The 20,783-nt window shown below is 41.4% G+C and overlaps 1 protein-coding gene across 2 annotated transcripts in view; it reads right to left on the bottom strand.

Moving 5' to 3' along the window:
- The window catches only part of ATF6 (activating transcription factor 6), a 202,756-nt gene that overhangs the window by 46,166 nt on the left and 135,807 nt on the right, over nucleotides 1-20,783 (bottom strand). For both annotated transcript variants that reach the window (XR_012235302.1, XM_073592844.1), the window contains exons 12-14: nucleotides 12,054-12,150; nucleotides 6,889-6,953; nucleotides 3,699-3,807 (exon numbers count right to left, since the gene is read on the bottom strand). Coding sequence is in view for 1 of the 2 variants with exons in the window: in XM_073592844.1 (XP_073448945.1) it covers nucleotides 3,699-3,807; nucleotides 6,889-6,953; nucleotides 12,054-12,150 (271 nt within the window). In the remaining variant the exon portion in view is untranslated. The remainder of the gene's footprint in view (nucleotides 1-3,698; nucleotides 3,808-6,888; nucleotides 6,954-12,053; nucleotides 12,151-20,783) is intronic.

The raw sequence follows: 20,783 nt of genomic DNA, 5'->3' as shown, positions 1-20,783 counted from the left end.
CTGCCTGTAATCCAATGGCCAAGACTTGGGAAGATTGGTGTACTGTTGTGTCCCCACCCCTAGCTGAGAACAGAGGTTATGTAATCAAAACACACATACTAGATTGTTAACAGTATTGGGACACCTGCCTTTACACGCACATGAAACTTAATGGCATCCCAGTCTTAGTCTGTAGGGTTCAATATTGAGTTGGCACACCCTTTGCAGCTATAACAGCTTCAACTCTTCTGGGAAGGCTGTCCACAAGGTTTAGGTGTGGGTCTATGGCAGGGATATGCAATTAGCGGACCTCCAGCTGTTGCAGAACTAAAAGTCCCATGAGGCATAGCAAGACTGACAGCCACAAGCATGACATCCCGAGCCAGAGGCATGACAGCTGGAGGACCACTCATTGCATATCCCTGGTCTATGGGAATGTTTGACCATTCTTCCAGAAGTGCATTTGTGAGGTCAGGTACTGATGTTGGACGAGAATGCCTGGCTCACAGTCTCCGCTCAAATTCATCCCAAAGTGTTCTATCGGGTTGTGGTCAAGACTCAAGTTTCTCCACCCCAAACTCGCTAATCCATGTCTTTATGGACCTTGCTTTGTGCACTGGTCCAAATCATTTGGGGGAGGGGGATTATGGTGTGGGGTTGTTTTCTCTGGGGTTGGGCTTGGCCCTTTACTTCCAGTGAAGGGAACTTTTAAGGTGTCAGCATACCAAGATATTTTGGACCATTTCATCCTGCCAACTTTGTGGGAACAGCTTGGGGATGGTCCCTTCCTGTTCCAACATGACTGCACACCAGTGCACAAAGCAAAGTCCATAAAGACAGGGATGAGTGAGTTTGGGGGTGGAGGAACTTGACTGACCTGCAGAGAGTCCTGACCTCAACCTGATAGTACACCTTTGGGATAAATTATAGCAGAGACTCGAGCCAGGCTTTCTTGTCCAACATCAGTGCCTGACCTCACAAATGCGCTTCTATAATATTCCCCTAGACACACTCCTAAACCTTGTGGGCAGCCTTCCCAGAAGAGTTAAAGCTGCTATAGCTGCAAAGGGTGGGCCAACTCAATATTGAACCCTACGGACTAAGACTGGGATGCCATTAAAGTTCATGTGCGTGTAAAGGCAGGTGTCACAATACTTTTGAAAATATAGTGTATATGTATATATTTATTAGTTTAGTTTTTTTACATTTTAGAATGATGTGCCTCAAGATTGTGCATCATTTTAAAAAGGTTGCCTTGACTGGAAAAAGGTTGAGAAACACTGACACACACACAAAAGTTTTTAGGCAGGTGTGAAGAAATGCTGTAATTTAAGCATGCTTCCCAAAATAGAAGTGGTAATAGTTTATGTTTTAACAATTAACAGAACGGAAAGCAAATGAACAGAAGAGAAATCCAAATCAAATCAATATTTGGTTTGACCACCCTATGCTTTCAAAACAGACAGCATCAATTCTTCTAGGTACACTTGAACACAGTTTAAGGAACTTGGCAGGTAGGTTGTTCGAAACATCTTGAAAAACAAACCACTGATCTTCTCTGGGTGCAAGCTGCCGCAAATCCTTCTGTCTCTTCATGTAATCCAAGACAGACACAATGTTATCATCAGGGCTTTGTGGGGGTGAAACCATCACTTCCAGGACTCCTTGTGCTACTTTTCACTGAAGATAGTTTTAAATGACATTGGCTGTATGTTTGGGGTCGTTGTCCGGCTGCAGAATAAGTTTAGGGCCAATTACATGCCACCCTGATGGTATGGCATAATGGAGAAGTATCTGCCTGTATTTCTCAGCACTGAGGCCCCTTTGATCCTGACCAAATCCCCAACTTTATTTGCAGAAATGCAGCCCTAGATTTGTGAGGAAACTCCACCATGCTTCACTGTTGCCTGCAGAGACTCATTGTTGTACCGCTCTCCAGCCTTACAGTGAACAAACTGCCTTCTGCTACAGCCAAATATTTCAAATGTTGACTCATTAGTCCAGAGCACCTGCTGCCATTTTTCTGCACCTCAATTTCTATATTTTCATGCATAGTTGAGTCTCTTAGCCTTGTCTCCACTTCAAAGGTGTGGCCTTTTGGACGCAATTCTTCCACGAACACCACTTTTCTTAAGAAAAACCTTCAACATACATATGGACACTCAGGATCAAGGGGAGGTTGGAAACAGCGTTTCAGAGTAAAAAACCCTTTCCGAAGTAAGATCCACCTGATGGTGGAGCTGAACGTTTGTCAGCTGAAGTTTTTTTCCTGGTATCTATGTGTATTGAGATTTGATAATTGCTGTGCTATTTAGCCTGGATCGCCTCCCTGCTCTAATGAAAATGCATATGTTGCCTGTAGCTGAGAGTCTGTCTTTGTCTAGATAGAGGAACCAGCGGGAGGTTTTGTGCATGTATTCTGTTGTACGGTTTTGTCTGCATACGTTGCTTTCCTTCATAAATATATAAAAATCAAAAAGTTAGCGGTTTGGAATGTTGCCTATTATTTACTTACAGATTATTCCTGGGTCTTTTTTGAGGAGGCCCAAGATATGGTTCCAGCACCTGTATACAAGCAATGAATATGTTTCACCAATGATGTATATTAGGTTACCCTTTGTTTTACACATTTTTTTTTTAAATCTTGGCCTGGGAGAGACCTTGCTGATACAATGTAACTACCTTGTGTCTTGTTGCTGTGCTCAGTTTTGCCATGGTGTATGGCCTGTGACATGAAACGGTCTTCCACAACCTCACCTTAGTAGCAGAGTTTGGCTGTTCCTTACCCAGTTTTAAGCCTAACACAGTGACTGTTTTAACCTACATATGAAATTGATGATCATTAGCACCTGCTTGGTATAATTGACTAATCATACACCTCACACTAATCCTACAAAATCCAGGGCTTTGTGTAAGAACTGATGCATGCTTGAAGCCAAAGGGAAGTCACACCAAATATTGATTTGATTTAGATTTTTTTTCTCGCTTTGCATTTTGTAAAAACAAACAAGTAAAATTTATAATTTTTGATTGCATTCTTGCTTTACAGAATTTCTTCACACCTTCTTATTCAGCACTAAAAAATTAAAAAAAATGTGTATTGTAATTTCTTTTTCAGTAAATGTGAAAGATTGGCTATACAGACTAGGTAAGATCTACACACTTTAACGCTCATCTGCCTAGTGAAGGAATGACATCATGGACACAGGCAGGCTTTTCTCTAGTGTGGCATAGCCATAAATATAAGTAGCTTGGGGGCATATACCAAGCCTCACTTCTGACCAATAAGGCTGTCCATCATATTACTGGGTCAGTACCGAGGGTTAGGACATAGGAAGTAAAATCACCAGGTTGCTGATCCAATCAACCCAAAAGTACCTGCACTTCAGAACACCCAGGCATTGTGGGCACAGAGAGCACTTACACAAAAAAAGGGATCTAATGTTCAAGCTCCTGGAGCTTCCTGCTGTGTGCTGACAGTGTTTGGATATAGTATGTCAAACACGTCAGGCTTGCTTTCATCTTAGCTTGTAAATTCTACCATGAAGAGTTAAAAATCAACAAGCATTTATAAAGTATGTATGGGTAGTTTTACACATGGTAAGAGTTAGGTAAATGGCTAGTTGTTACAGCGGGGGGTCTATATCGCAGAACTTTGGAGAAATGATAATATTTATATGATCAATCCCAGACATATTACATATTCTTTGGAAATTTACCCTGCGGAAAGACACAATATAAAACGTGTCACCCCTCCTGCGGATGGCTTCCAAAAAGTCTTGGTAACTCCTTGGTGAGGAGTAATAAATCTGCAGCTCATTTGAGTTCCTAAAAAACAAAGCAGGAAAGGAATAAACATTTGCACGGTATATGATTTATACAGTAACTAGACACACGACAAACAAACATTTGTCAATGTTTACAAAGAGACTGTCTGGCTTTGCAATTTCTTTTTTAAAGCAAAGATTTACTACACACCTCATTGTAATACCAGTCTCCCAGCAACAGTTGTAATCCTTCATTTCAACCTCTTATCAGCTTGTACCATGCATGAAAACTAGAATAGATTAGCATGCTGGGATTTCCTATAAAGGCAGACCACAGATGAATTTCTCTTTTCTGGTAGACACTGCAAAGACCTTATTTATCAGGCTGCAGAGAAGATTTCCACTGTAGTAAATTGAGACCACAGCCCTCACATGCACCAGTACAGATGGCAGGATGTCTGAAGATCACAGCCACAGGGTGTGTGGCACTGGACAAGCTGCATAGTGAAAATCCTGGGGACAGCTATAAATGCACTTAAAGTGGACCTTCAGTAATCTTTTCAACTATCCAGCTGCCCTTGTTGTTTTAACTTTGGATAGTAAAACTTTTTTTCAGCCAGTATATACCTTATACAGCCCACTTCCTGTTTCTTGTATGGCAAAAAGCCTAGGCTTATGACATCATGCACAGCTCTCTCTTACTCTTGTGAGAGTTTGCCAAAGGGAGGGGGATGAATCATAAGAGGGCCAATGAGAGCTGGAAGTGTGTCTGTGTACATCCAGAAAGTGAACAGGCAGCAGCTTCAGCTGCCCACAGTTAAAATGGATGCAGCCAGACCTCAGTGGAGGGAGATTTAGCAAGTACAGAATCATAGTATATATAAAAATAATATGCAAAGTGGTTGGAGGGAAGCATCAGAATGGCAAAGAGGTTTTTATTACAAATTATGTGAGCAGACTGCAGTTCCTCTTTAACGCTTTCAACTTGCTTCTACTTCTAAGCTACTCAGATTCTGAACAACTATAAACTGCAAGGACTGTAAAGGACCCATTTTCATCTAGAACTGCCATTCTTAAGCAGGGAGTCCTCCAGAAATTGCTAGGGGTTCCTTGAGCAATTTTTAACTCTTAGATTTGTAATCATTGACACCAATGATCTTATTTGCGATCTATAAGTGGACATTCTTCCCACTGACCACCAATATCATGAGGTATTCTTTCCACTGGCCAGCACTCTAATGCACAGTGACCTGTAGATGTGGTATTTTCAGGAGTTCCTTGAGACGTGAGAGTTATTTCAAGGGTCTCTTCATGTTATAAATTGAGAAAATCACTTTAAGTCCACGAATGTAACGAATATAAAATTGTCCTTGATGGAAGTGGTTAAAACAAGCTTGTGGCAGCAACCATGAGCTTGGTATGATTAATTTTTTTTTTTTATCTGGTGATTAGCTACAAACTGCGGTAATCGGCCAATATAGCTACATACATTAGTTCCCTGATCCCCTCTAGGACTGCAGAAGAGTCAATGATTTTGTCACTTTGGGTTTCAGAGCGGTCATTCTTTGGCTGCTACAGCCACCCCTGATTTCTCCATAAAGAGGACTTGCCCCTTGGGATAGCAATAATGTTAAAAGAAGAAAAAAAAATGTAAAGTGTAAAAAAATATAGTTATTAGTAAAATGTGTTTTTTTTCCCCTTGGAAATTTGCGTTTGATAAATGGCTGTGCAAATATTACATGACAAGCTGATTTTAATGTGTGAGAAAAATTTAAAAATTGCCCAGGACAGCAAGTGCTTAAACATAAGTTTTGAACGGTCTTTATTTCTTTTGTTCTGTCTTGCATTTGTCTGAGTTTTGTAATGCCTCTTTGGCAGGTTGAGCTTTAATCTGCCCTAGTGATGCTGCAAACCACACATTAAAACTGGTGCAGAAGTCTAATGAATTCCAACAGCAAGTCTCCTTGGGGAATCAAAATAGATCAACAGTACACTACTTGAAAACAGTGGAAGTGTATTCAGAGAAACAGCATGGTGTAAAGAGTGTAATGCCTGTGAAAATGTAGATGCTTACAAATTGTAAGTGGAAAACCTGAATGGCAAGAACAATCATTTTACTAACAGTAGGCACATAAATGCATTTCATGCGACTATTCATGTGTTTTGTATGCCTAGGAATTAAGTTCTAGATCAGAGGTACTCAAGCTTTTGAAGAGCGAGGGCCATTTAAGTGCTTTGGTAACCGGTTGAAGGCCAAAATGTACTATGGGATTTTACCGCCCTCCCCAAATTGCAACCGTAACAAAACCTTACTGTCCTGAGCCTCATATAAGGCTGCTTTCACAGTGATGCGTTGCAGTTTACCTGCACTGAGCCACAGACATCTATTACATCTTGCAGATGTGAGGCACTTTCTGAAAGTGCACCAAACCTGCAGGATTTAATAGAAATTTATGGTTCAGTGCAGCTAACTCACATGTGCATTGCACTGCACCTGCGGATCAGTGTAAAATCAGCTGAATAACCCGTTTTTATAAGTTCTAATATGCCTCTTGCAAAAGTGCAGTGTATGTGATGTTTAATACACTAAACTTTTCCAGCTTCTGCTGGCATCGCTCTCCAAGCTGCTAAAAAGGTCCCAGGTGAAATGCACTTGGTATCACTCTGCCAGGGACAGGAGCCAGTGCTACAGAGGAAGCATCGGCTTATGCGGTTTCTGATCCTCCACTGCTAACTTCATGCTCTGGGATGGCGGGTCAGCAACCCATTAATCACAATCTGGGCTTGCTGGCCTTCTATCCCAGAACATGGGTATGAGCTCTTCCCTGGTTTGAGGTTGTGGGCCACATCAAAGGGATCAGGCAAGGGGCCACGGGTTAAGCACCCTAAACCCTAGATCATGCAGAACTACAACAATGTCTCTTGTTTATTTGTCATGGTAACCTTCACAACGTATTTGTCAGGGCCAGATTTACCTTTTTTTAATCAACAGCCTCAACTAGTGCAATAGCTTATTGTTATAGCACACACACACACACACAGTGTGTTTATATGTAAAAAAAATATCAAATGGTAACACCTGAAACAAAAAAAAAAAAATTATTGACAAAGCTAAATTCTGAATTTGATGCAAAAAACTTACTTTACACTTGTATCTGTGTATTGCATTGTTACAAGTTGTGATTCCTCACCTTTGCCATCTTGCTTCTACACGAAACAAAAGAAAAGTTAGTTCTTGAATACTATGATTTAAAACCCAACTCTGGGGAAAGTTTAAATTCTCCCCTGCTCTTTTATGTCTAGGGGATGGGAAAAGAAGTTTTAATTACCCAACCTTCTGCTACCCCAGACAGTGCTCCCCTATGTGACAATGGAATGTTCCTCAGTGTCCTCATGTCCAATGCAGGAGCACTGGGAGGCTGGCCCTGCATCATTAAAGCAGTTGTAAACCACTGGGCATTTTTTTTTTTTTTTTTTTTGTACCTGCAAGGTAAAGTCATAATGTGCTAGTATACATTGCGCACAGAAGCCACCGTTGACGGCACGGTACAGGGCTCTGAAGAAATGGCAGAGCCCTGGCATGCGCCAATGTCACTGGCTGCATGTACAGTAAATATCTCCTAAACAGTGCATGTTTAGGAGATATTTACACTAACTAGAGGTAAGCCTTATTATAGGCTTACCTATAAGTAAAAGCAAGAGATGGAAGTTTACTTCCACTTTGAGGAACCTGTGGGAGTGCAGGTTCAGGTAAGTAAAACAGCTTTTCTTGTTTCCCTAGACCTAAATGAGCATTTAACCTTGCATTGCACGGGCTACACCACTGCCAGGGAAGATATTTACTTTTCCAGGAGTTCAGCATTAAACCAGGGCATACATACAAGGAATGCATATGTTGTGGTGCTGTATACAGCTTAATATAATTGCCCCCCCATCGTTTAACAAAATCCTGAGAAAAGCAGATAGCTAAATGCAACAACTGTTTGATACCCCAAGTCCCAATCTCATCCGTCTTGAGTGTACTTGACGGATTAAGTCCACACTCAATAAACGCTTGACTTTTGAGGCCTAAAGGGTAAGTGAAATGGTGAACGTGGATCACAGAAAAAACAAAACAAAAAAACAAACCATCTCCCAAGCACTTTTTTTTCGATTTTGCAACTCCAGACAAGGAATATAAAGAAAACAGTTGGGAGAATGCCAGATAGATAGTGTAAAAAATTTTAAATAAAAAAAAATATTTCTGGGCCTGAAGATGGGAATCTGTTTTGGCCATAGGAGTACATTTATCTTTGTACTTTTGTGCCCCAGAGTCAGCTTCCAATGGACTATAGTAACTGAATATTAATAAAGTAATTTTTTAAATAATAAATCAATATACTAATTGAAAGCCCCTATGGAGTCCCTCTAGTTCTTCTTACCATAAAACTGTAGGATGAATACAAATCCACAACCCCAGTATATATGTTTAATCTATATATGCACTGATGTGTCTTCAATGCATGTACATGCAACTAGATAATCTTTACCTAGGCCTTTGTTTCATCATTTTAGCCTTCTCATTCACTAAGATTTAAAAAGGAAACTGATGGGATGATCATTCTGATCGCGTTGTATTGTTTAACATGAAATGCCCACAATTATATATATCTATCTATCTACATACATACACAAATGTTTTTTATTTCATACTGAGTGGGTTGTTTTACAAGGTGATTGTTTACAACCACTTTAACATAAGGTATGGATGTTAGAATTAGCAGAGAAAGTCTTACAACTCTGTTCCATCAGTCCTGAGGTTTTTCCTTTTAACAACTTGACCTCTGGAAGATTTTACCCCCTTCATGACCAGAGCATTTCTTGCTATTTTGAACTGTGCTACTTTAACTGGCAATTGCACCTAAATGAAATTTATATCATTTTTTTTCACACAAATAGAGCTTTCTTTTGGTGGTATTTGATTACCACTGGGTTTTTAAAATTTTATAAACGAAAAAAAAAATCCCCCACACACAATCTTTTTTATTTTCTGCTATAAAACATATATATATAAATAAAATTTAAGGAACTCATGCCAAAATTTATTCTGCTACATATCTTTGGAGGGAAAAAAAATCCAAATAAGTGTATATTATTTAGTTTGCATGAAAGTTATAATGTCTGGTACTGGAATTTGTATTTATTTTTCTAGACTAGTAATGGTGGAAGAGTGGGACTGTGACAGTATAGCAGGCAATCTGATACTAGCTGACACCAACATCAATAGTGACACTAATGCAGTGATCAGTGCTAATACTGTCACTGTACTAATAACACTGACTAGAAAGGGCTTAATACCTAGGGACAATCAAGAGGTTAAATATGTGCCTAACTGTGTAATGTGTGTCATGTGGTGCTTTTACCAAGCTATCTTGCTGTTTTTTTCCCCTGTTTTGCAGGAAATGATGATAAAAAAAACAAAAACAAAAAAACAGCAAGACCGCCTGTCACTATTCGGAGCTTTGTGTTGTTTACAAACACAGGGTTCCCTTTCCCTGAATGACAGAGCCGATCAGCAGGTGCCGGCAGACAATCATTGGACAGTACCACCTGATTGACTAATCACAGCACAGCCGATGTGTGCATGCATCAGATACGTGATCAAGCGGAGCGAGGCCACTTAGCCACAGTACTTCTAAGTGAGGCAGATGGCAAGCGATTAAAAAGGGGTTGTAAACCTTTGTGTTTTTTCACCTAAATGCATCTTATGCATTCAGATGAAAAAAAACCTGCCAGTGACAGGCCCCCCCAGCGCAGAACCCCCCCCCCGTTTTACTTATCTGAGCTCCGTAATTCTGTTGCCGGTGACATGCTCTCCCTCTCTCCATGAGGTCCCGGCTCTTGATTGGATAGGTTGATAGCAGCGCAGCCATTGGCTCCCGCTTCTGTCAATCAAATCCAATGGCGCGGGGCCAAGTCCAGCATTTGGCGGCTATGGACGCAAATGCTGGACTCTGGAGTGCGCCCGCAAGGTAATCCCCCAGGAGAGCGCTTCTCCTAGGGCGTTATCTGATGCGGGGAGGAGCTGTGAGAGCCACCGGGGGAACCCAGAAGAGTAGGTTCGGGGCCACTCTGTGCAAAACGAGCTGCACAGTGGAGGCAAGTATGATATGTTTGTTTTTTTTTATATATAATAAAGCCTTACAGTCACTTTAATGTGTACATGTAGGTCCAACCGTCACCAAATTGCTGTCTGTGCATGTACATTCACATATGTATATACTGTATACTTCCAATCATACAAAAAACCTCCTTCCCCTGACCATGTCTGTTTAGACAAAAACGTGTTGGGCGGGGCTTGGTTCAAGACATCAGGCACGCTGGTGGACTTTTTTTTCATATTAAAATAAACTTAAGAGTAAAGTACAGTATAATTAAAGGCAAAACATTTTTTTTTTCAAGTTCAGAGGAATTACAATGTTCGTAAATTTTTATTGCGGTCCGTGTCTCTGTTAAGGGGATTCACCCTCTTTGTCCCATTTACCATTATCATTGAAAGTGAAAGTAAAAGAAAATCCCAACTTTTGGCCTGTCCCCAAAAAGTAAAAAAAAATAGAAATAAAAAAATCTAGGGAAAATCTTCCAAAGGGGATTGACCGTGGGGTCCCCAAGGAATTTCTTTAATTTGCAGGGATTTCCTCTCACTTCCTTTTTGGCTAAGAAACAGACGACTGTGGATACAACAAATAAATATACAAACAAGCATATCGAATTGTATACAATGCACTTGTTTGTATAGTTATGTTTTGCATCCAATCCATATGCCTTTTGACAGGTTTTTAAAAGATGGCACCTTTTTTAACACCTTTTATTAACGAATGTGCATTACAGTAACAAATGCGATAAAATTCTCAACATGAGCACCATAGCAGATAAAGTACATTTGAACTGACATGTATCAGGTTATTTGAAAATGTATATAGAGCTTGCTTGGATCAGCAAATGAAAGAGATACTGTATATAAAGCTTTCAATGAGTCACCGTTATTTCCCTGGGTATGAAAAATTGGCACTTCTTTTTAATAAATATTATGGAGTTAAGTTTTTTGTTTCGCTTTCCATTGTCTGGCACATATAAAGCGGAGTTCCACACGTTTTTTAGTTTATTAAAAGTCAGCAGCTGCTGACTTTTAATAAACAGACACTCACCTGTCCCACGGTCCAGAGCTGTGGCCTCCCGGAGCCTCGCTCCTCTCCTCTCCTCTCCCCTCCCCTCCTCTGGCGCCGTCATAGTCACTGTGGGCACCCGGCCGTGACAGCTTTAGGCTTCACGGGCGGGCGCGCACTGTGTATGCGCAAGTTGCGCTGCGCTCTGCTAGTGGCCAGGCAATCTTCTGGGACCTGTCTCAGAAGATTTCAGATGGGGGGTTTAGTCGCCTAGGCGGCCAAGAGCAGGGAAAAAAAATGCCGTGCCAAAATGACAAAAAAATGACATGCCAAATGTGGCATATCAGGAGTCAAGGAGTGCTTAAAGCAAAAGTTCCTCTTTTGGGTGGAACTCCGCTTTAAAGTCCTTTCCTCTTGGTGAAAGGAGGGGGTCTGCGGTTTCCTTTTTTTTTTTGAGGCACGGCCTTCCCCTCTCTTCTCCATTTTCTCTTTGGTAACAATTTGGGTAATTTGATATATCCACTTCATTTATCAAAATCTGCCTTTTAGATAGAAAAATGTAGCCTGGAACTGTACTTGCCCTGTAATGCCATTGTGGCCATGTTAAGTGTGGGCAGCGGAATCCATCGCTCTTTTGCTTCCTGGTAATTCTGCTGCAGCCCCTCCCTCGGTAAAGGCAGATCCTGTGTATGCACAATACAGCAGCACAGGGCACGTATGCACAGCATGGCAGCGAGGAGCCGCACTTGCATTGTACAGCAGCAGGGACCTTGCACATGAACGGTGCAGTCAAACAGTACTGGTCTCTAATCTCCTCCACCTGTCTCCACTCACCCTCCATCCCTCCTCCAGCTCTTCCCTCACAGCTGAATCTCACAGCAATGAAACATATCTAAATATAAAAAAATATCCAGGGATTAGGAGGATCCTACATCATTCACCTAGGCGAATGACATTGAAGAGCAGACCTAATTAAAGACATTGATAAATGTTAGGTTTTATTCCTATTAAAGATGGAGGAGACCTTTCAAACAGAGACAACATGACAGACAGACTGAAGGTTCACTTTAAATTGCAATGACTAATTCACCTACATGTAATGTTTGGTGAATGTTACATTTACCACTTTATAAATATTCATATATCAAACAGAAACTCTCACCCGCATTGCTTGAGCCTTATGGGTACTAATTGTACGCCTGGTCTTTGTTCTCTTAGCTTCATGTCTGTGGACCCAGCCACGGAGTTCTTGGTTTAACCTGTTTAATAACACAGTATTTAGGCAAACCTATTTTTTTTTTTTATTCCGTAAAAGTTTTTATCTTGAAAACAAAGAGCAGGAAAAAGCACAGTACAATACAAAACTTTCAGGTACTGTATATCACACAGGGTATTAAAATATGAGACAATAGCATATTTAATCCATGAACCACATAAAAAATAGGTAGTATGAGTAGCAATATGAAGACATTCCAGCCCATACAAAATATATAAGGTTCAGCTACACTGCTATATTCTAGTTCAGACAGCTATTTAACACTATAAGGTCTTAAAGGATGCCCAAAAAGAAAGAAAACGGGCAGAAGGATTGCAAAGGTAGAAAAAGCAGGAGAGAGGAAGGGGAATTTATAAGAACAGATAGAGTGGGTGTGTACACATCTTATCGCAAAATAAAGTTTAATTAGAACAGGGACCCATTTTGTAGCTAGGGCTTAAAGTGTTACTAAACCCACAACAGTAAAATCAGTCTGTATATGCTGTAAATTATGCTTGTTATACTCAATGCAGAGGATTAACCCCTTAGATTCCAGTGTGTGTAAAAAAGGCAGTTTGATCCTGCCTTCTCTGATCCTTCCCTTCTCCCACACTCCCCAATCTATCTCCTGATTGACGCCAAGGCTATGTACTGTCTGCACATGCTCAGTTTGGTGTTTATTGATAGAGTTTTTTTTTTTGGGATGGTGCCTGTGATCAGCACAGGGCCAATCAGCACTGTCCAGACAGAGGGTCAGGGGTCCTGCAGCCTCATAGGATAGTCCGAGGAGAATGAAAAAAACTCCTTCAAGCTCTAACCAGTGCTTGGCTAGACACTGATAGAAGTCACAAGCCTGCTCTAACTGCTGATGAGAAAAAGGTTTTTAGCAGTTTATATTTACTAAAATAATTATATTTCCATGTTCTGTGTACTGTGGGAGACCATGCAGGGTCCTGGATTTAGTAACACTTTAAAGTTGATGCATTAAGCACATCTTCCTGCAAAGCCTAATACGCACGATAAAAAAAAAAAAAAAAAAAAACGGACGAAAAATAACGCTTTTGAAGAGATCATTCGATAATCTGATCATTAGTACACAGCTTTCGGGAGCCGATCACGACAATTCATCCAAAATTATCCAAAGGGGCAAACACGCAAATTTTTCTTGTACAATACCAGATCGTACGATTTTCTTTAATCAGTACAATATTCATCTGTCTTATGAGAATTTTCCTAAGTTGGAGTAACATCTTCGTTTTCAATACGAGACTAAGCATGCAAAAAAAAAAAAAAAAAAAAAAAAAAAAGAAAAGTGGGACGATCATTTGTCCAATATCCTCATCCTGTGTACGAGGCTTAAAGTGAATGTAAACCCGAAATTAAAAAAAAAAAAAATCTTCAATAAAACAAAAATGCTAACAATATAAGGTGCTAAACAATATAAAGTGCAATGAAGTTTCATATGCTGCAAATATGCTTGCTTCACTGCACACGTGACTTCAACAAATGTTGACCCTTTGATGAAGTCACGTGTGCAGTGACGTAACGCGTCAGGGAGGAGCCAGGTGTCGTCACTTCCGGTCACGGCCGAGACTGGAAGTACTCCTATTATAGTCGGATTGCTGAGATTTTAAATATAAGTTGCTACGTTTGTTATATGAATACATTTTGTACAAATCACTACACAATGGAGCCATCCCTCTTTATTGCATGCCCTCACTGCATTTGATGAGCCTGGAATCTGAAGCCATCTTTCAAAAATACCGCTATTGCTGTGGCGATCGCTGGAGGTCGATTGATTTTGGGGATCCTGCTTCTACTTCAAATTTAAAGCTTGATTTGACCCGTAGGGGTCTTCATTAGAGGTGAGAGGCTGGGGGAAACGAATGGCGCACTTCGGATGGTGATAGCTATTGGATGAAGTGGACACCAATCGATTTTGTTGCACATGCACTTTTAATATAGGAACTGCTATATGGAGATTTGTTTTTCTTCCTACTGGAGTTGGATTGCACTTTATCTTATTTTATGCACTTTATGAGCTATTTGGACGGTATTAGAGTTTGTTAATACATCTGTGTTATTCATATGCACTATATGATACTTTATTGCATTTTACATTGTTAAGCACATTTTATTGTTAGCACTTATGTCTTACTGAGGATTTGCTACACACGGCGAGTTCATTTTCACTGTTGCAACACATTCTTGTCAGTTGCTGACAGCTTATAGACATTTGTGTAATTTATTTGCAGCATATGAAACTTCATTGCACTTTATATTGTTTAGCACCTTTGTTTCTTTAGATTGTTTAGCACATACACATATATACACACACACATATACACACTTTATTTTAGTTTTGTTAGCGCCACATACCTTTGTATTTTTATTACTTATTTCTGTGTGGGAACACTTACATATGTTGGCGGCTTCTCCCATCCTTTATAGTTATTATTTGTAGTTTATTTTGGTTTTGCGCATTAGTTCACCCCCTTCTTTTGCACCTTGTATTAGTATAGGATTTCACGTCATCTGTGCTCAGTCTTGCCACAGAGTTAATCCAGCTCTGAGCAGTTCTCTTATCTTTTTTCAGTACAACCCCCTTGCTGTGAGCGACAGGTACATTTTCCTTATCTCATGCACAAGCAAGCAGGAGAGAGGCATCCTGTATACTTTCCCAGCGTCATCATCCGTCTCATAGTTATTACCACAGCTCTCCACTACAGCCTGTGTTGTGTAGCACATGCGCAGGAGTCACAGGGGCTTATGCCCAAAACGCGCTCTGTGTCTCCTGTGCGCGCACTTTACACATACCAAGCACGAGGTTCGTCCTCGCAAAGCTGCCTAGCCAAAGGGGAGTGTAGAGATGGGCGGGGAGTCTAGTGACATCATGACTCCACCCACCGAGCTCCAGAACATAGCACTGCCCATGGATTTTGGAGATTTGCGGGGCTTGGTGTGCAGAAGGGGGTGATTTTTAAAAGGTAGGGATACATGCAGGAGGCATATATACAGATATACTTTTGAAAGATGGCAATAGTTGATCATGAGTAGTGATTTTAAGTCTTTTAGGGCGGGGGATCGCTCCGTCGACAGGTCTGTCTCTGCACACTGTGCAGGGACGGACCTGTCAGAGCGCCGCTCTCCCCTATGGGGGATCGGATGAAGACAGACTGTAGAGTCCGTCGTCACCTGATCCGATGACGTTAGGAAAAATAGGGTTTTCCTCCGTCTCACTTTTTTGGATCGGAGCGGGTTGGATGTCAGCGGACATGTCACCACTTACATCCGTCCCTCCATAGAACTCCATGGAGTGTCCGTTCAGGTCCGCCTAAAAAACTGACATGCGGACCTGAACGGTCCGCCCATGTGAAAGAGGCCTAAGTCTGCCAAACATAGCTTCCTTGACTGGAGTATTTTCAGAATAGATGCCAGTGACAGCAACTAAATTCCCTAAGTAAACCAAAGAGGTTACACGTTTTGCACATATTTATTGATTCTTGGCATATCAAGATTAAGCAATTGCAGTGGTATTAATTCCTGAACAATCAGTCCTTATTTCCAGTAACACTGGTGGGCTTACTCAAAAGTACTATAAGGTTATTGTACTAGAAACAGAATTCATCCAAACAATAATAAAAAGAAAAAGGCAACAACAAATAAGGTTTCAATCTTTTTGAGACTTCATGGTTGTTTTGGTAATTAAACAAAGGATTTTTCTATGAAGAGAATAAGTGTTTTACCTCAAATATATTACTTATTCCTGTTCATTCAGATTACATGCTAAAGATGTTTAAAAGGTGAAAACTTTACTGTTCCCTAGTTAAAATAAAACAAACAATTTTAAGAGATCATTAGAGCCAGACAACTGAACATAGCCAGGCTTGATTGACTGCAGCCAGCGCAGCTGAAAATAATCCGCACCATCGGTCATCTGAATGAAAGCTACCCGGGCAGCAAGCTCATAAACATCTGTTGATAGCTATCAGTCTGAAAAGAACTACAAAGTCATTTTTATTTATTTATTTATTTCAGGTACTTATATAGCGTCAATTTACGCAGCGCTTTACATATACATTGTACATTTACATCAGTCCCTACCCTCAAGGAGCTTACAATCTAATTTTTAAGACTTTGGGACTCCAAAAACCCACAATAAAAAAAACAAAAACAAAAAAAACACACACATTCTTTAGGAATGGAACACACTTTTAAAAAAGGTAGCCATTCCTCCCAGGAGGTGCCAAGTCTGCCAATATTTCTCTCTAAAGGGACAGTAATAAAGTCACAGCATACCAAAATCACCTCAGAAACGGCAGGATTCTATTAATGTAGCAAAGGCCAATGTTAACCACTGAAGGAAAATAGGCTTCGCTAGAAACCCATTGCTAAACAAAGAGTAAATAAACGTATATATAAAGTAAATAGAGCCTCTCATTTCCTAGGAAGCAACAGGATGATCTGAAAGTCTTGTGGGAGAAGGTTCTAAAAGCAACTGAGACAAATATGGACCTTTCTACTCTGCATGGGCAAAGCAAAGGCTTGTTTTTAGCCAACTGTGAGCCCAAGTAGATGGTCCAATTACCAAGACAAAATGATTCAACACAGAAAAGCAAGTCCACATTATAATTGTCTAAAATTGACTTGTTTTTGATTTTGGAATGACACTGCCAAATGCTGGGCCATACACTGACATAAGATGACCAGAACTGAAATAAAAAACAGTCTGCAAGGAATAGTGGGTGAAAAAGACTTTTACTGTTATATAGACATAAATATATACTGTTATATTGAGAAGTAAAAGATTTGCTGTTATATTAAATGTGTCAGGTACAGTCAGTACAGCCAGAAGTGACAATTACTTTTTTTTATTCACACAATGCCAGATGCAGTCAGTGTACTTTATTGAATAAATAAAGTTCTCTAAGTAAAAATGTGCTAGTTGTTTTTCAGGTATACTCATTTTATTTTAAAATACTAAAGTACCTGTATATGTCAACATGTTTCAATAAAAAAGAGAAAATTAGGAAAAAAGAGCATTTAAAGTAGCACTGAAGGCAAATTATTTTTCCATTTTGGATAGAGCAAGGGAGGGTTTTCTTTTGTCAGGTTTTTGTGCCATCAGTGTCCCACCGGGGAGATTGGTCTTCCCTTCCAATGCCATAGCTGCAACAAAAGTGAGAGGAAACCTTTCCAAAGTGAGGGAAACCCCCAGTAGTCACCATAACTAATGTCCTTATAACTAGTGTCCTTGTTGGACAATTCCCCCCTCTAATACTTTTTCCGAAGGCTTGCAGCCTTCCGCCTACTGGGAGATAGTCATTGCTTTTTTGAGGTTTGCTCAGGGGCTCTAAAAAAGCACCCCTCCTCTGCCTCTCCCCTTTTGGGGGTTCCAGGGTCTTTTTTGGGTCTGATATTTTCCTTTATGGGCTTGCTGTGAAAGGGATGAAAATTATTCCTTTGCTGCACCACTTTTTTTCTGCGGAAGTGCTTTCCTTTTATCCGCCGTTCTATCGAGGACGGTCTCTAACTCTGGCCCAAACATCAGATCTCCTGTAAAGGGAATTCCGCACAACTTCACTTTTGATGCCGAGTCCCCTGACCAGGTTTTAAGCCAGAGAGCCCTGGCTGAATTAACTAGGGCTGAAGATCTGGCCGACATCCTGATGGATTCTGCCGAGGCGTCAGCCATGTACATGACCGTTCTTAAAAGGGTAGGGAAGGACAATGGCTGCTATTACTGTAGCAGCCATTGCCAGCTTTAGATTAGATAAGGACGAGTCCCAAGCATTGCTTAATAGCGCGTCTGCTCTTTTGTCCATGGCGTCCTTAAATACATCCATGTCCTCAAATGCCAGATCGGTCCGTCTAGACACTTAGGAAAAGGCGGCATAAATTTTTGGTGTTTTTTCCAAACCAACGCTTCGTCTTCCTCAAAAGGAAGGGCTCTAGAAAAAAAAAAATGTCCCTTTTCTGGATCCTTCCACTCCTCCTTGTTGTATCAGTCGGAATTGTATCGGTCAGAACTTTATGGACAGAAAAAAAACTCTACGTTTGGTCTCCTCTAGCCCCCAATACATTTTGTCATGCAACGATATCTGGGCTTTTTCTTCTTGAATTTCCAAGGTGGTATAGACCGATTTAGTAAGTCATCCACCTCTTCTAGTGTTTACCCTTGTGTGGACTCTTCCCTTACTAGACCTGCGATCCAAGATCTGCAAAGCGGTTTGGCCCATGAGTCCCTTAGTGGGTTCTTGCATGAAGGGCATTTTCTTCCCATAGATCTCTCCGATTTGGCGGTGGCTTTCTATAAAAGACAGAAAAACCACCTGAACCCCTTATTAGGGTGAGTTTTGGAACAGAGAGAGAGATGGAAGAAAAAAGGTACCCAAAGCAGACTCCACCAACATGCCTCAGAGTCTCCACTCCGTGCTGAGCTGCTAATAGGACATGTTCCCATAGACAGCTGCAGGCTTTAACCCCACACACACACACACACACACACACACACACACACACACACACACACACACACACACACAAACCCCAGTGAAGAAAAGGAAGGAGGCGCCTCTGCACCTCTCCTACCTGGGCCTGGCCAGTAACCTGGGCACCTGCCGTCGCTGCTGGCAACTCTGCCTCCTCCATTGCGAGTGCCGCAGCAGCCTGTGCACCTTTTAATGATGCTCCTTCTGGCGTCCCCCTCGAGGAGTGGAAGGGAAGCCCCAGCCAGATAACCCACCCCTTCCTCCTGCGTTACGCCCCACCGGAAGTCTCCGCCCTCCGGAAATGACGTCGCCCGCCATCTGGGGGGACTCTGAGCCTACATGCAGAGAACTAGCATGGACGTTCAGCCTGAGCACACCCGTGGCCTCCCGAGCACCTGGGGCGGACGACAGCCGATGGAACAATTCCTTCTATGAGCCAGAGGAGGAACGGACACCGGAGCATCCCAGGTGCTGCTGGTCTGGAAATCAAGCACTGAAGCTACTACCACTGACCCCCACCTTGGAGAAAGCACAGCCCCTCTGGTTCCCCAGCAGTGCTTCCACCATGGTGGAGGAAACACTAAAGCTGACGGCATGGTGGAAGCACCTTTCCAAGGTGCTGTCCTGAAAGGCGAAGAAAGAAAATAAGTTTGGTCTTCAGTTGAACTTTAACTGTAAATATAATTTCTTAAGTATAATACAGGTCACAGAACTTGCATTCATAGGCTTGTCTTTGTGTATTATGCTGCAACCTTAAGGTGACTGGACACTGACAAAAGGTTTTCTGGGAATGTCCCCAGTGCACCCTCATAATTCTCCCACTCAGTCAGACTCCAGTTTTGTAGCAAGCAATATGAAGAAACAGAGGACAGAGGGGTGAGACCTGTGTCCTAAACTGTACTCTAAGCTATAGAATATACAGGTAGGTCAAAATTCCCCATTATCTGAATCATAAGGTACAAGACTTATATTGAAAGACATCCCCAAGCAAAACATGAGGGGTGGATGAAAAAACATTGCAAAAAATAGCAAGCAGACCCCCAAAAGACTTAACCAAAAAACACAAATGACAGCTTCAAGCATCTTGCAGCCAAAGCTCACATCAGGAGAGGCCTGGGGAGCCACCAGGTAAAGCTCCTGCACACCTGCAAAAGAGATGTTTGATGCTAAAAGGAAACACCAACAGATCTGGTAATGTGCCCTGATAGGGAAGGAAGGAACCCCTTCCTTGAGGGCATAAGCCCTGGAGATGAATGGCCTGAGCCACCTAGTAATGGTAATATCTAGATTTTGCAAAAGCATGAGACACAATTGGCCATAAACGTTTACTGTACAAAATAAGGTCTGTTGGCATGGACTATAGAGTGAGTACATGGATTGAAAACGAGCTACAAGGGCGAGATCAGAGGGTGGTGATAAATGGGGAATACTCAAAATGGTCAGGGGGATGGGGTAAACAGTTCAATCTCTGTATTTGCAAACGATACTAAGCCAAACAGGGCAATAACTTCTCCACAGGGTGTGCAAACCTTGCAAGAGAAGCTGAACAAATTAATGGGTGGGCAACTACATGGCAAATGCGGTTTAAGGTAGAAAAATTTAAAATAATGCATTTGGGTGGCATAAAATAGGATTTTTATAACAGCTTACCTGTAAAATCCTTTTCTTGGAGTACATCACGGACACAAAGCACCATAGTAATCACTATGTGTGTATATAGGCACCTTCAGTGATGGACACTGGTATACCCAATACAGGAAGTTCACTCCCTATATAACCCCCTCCTCCTACCAGGAGTACCTCAGTTTTTGTAGCAAAGCAATATACCTAAACCCCAGAAAGAGGGGAGGGACCTCTGTGTCTCGTGATGTACTCCAAGAAAAGGATTTTACAGGTAAGGTTTTTTAAAAAGCCTATTTTCTTTATTGTACATCACGGGACACAGAGCACCATAGTAATCACTATGTGGGACGTCCCATAGCAATGCTATTTGAGGGGAGGGGGAGACAACCCATACGGCACCCTCAGACTTGAGGAACTATACTGCTGCCTGCAGCACACTGCGCCCAAAGGAGGTATCCTCATGCCTTTTTACGTTCACCTGATAAAACTTGGTGAATGTATGTACTGAAGACCAAGTTGCGGC

This window comes from Aquarana catesbeiana, linkage group LG07, assembly GCF_042186555.1.
Source record: "Aquarana catesbeiana isolate 2022-GZ linkage group LG07, ASM4218655v1, whole genome shotgun sequence".
NCBI lineage: Eukaryota > Metazoa > Chordata > Amphibia > Anura > Ranidae > Aquarana > Aquarana catesbeiana.
The sequence above is the reverse complement of the archived record's forward strand: the minus strand, read 5'-3'. Positions and strand labels throughout refer to the sequence as shown.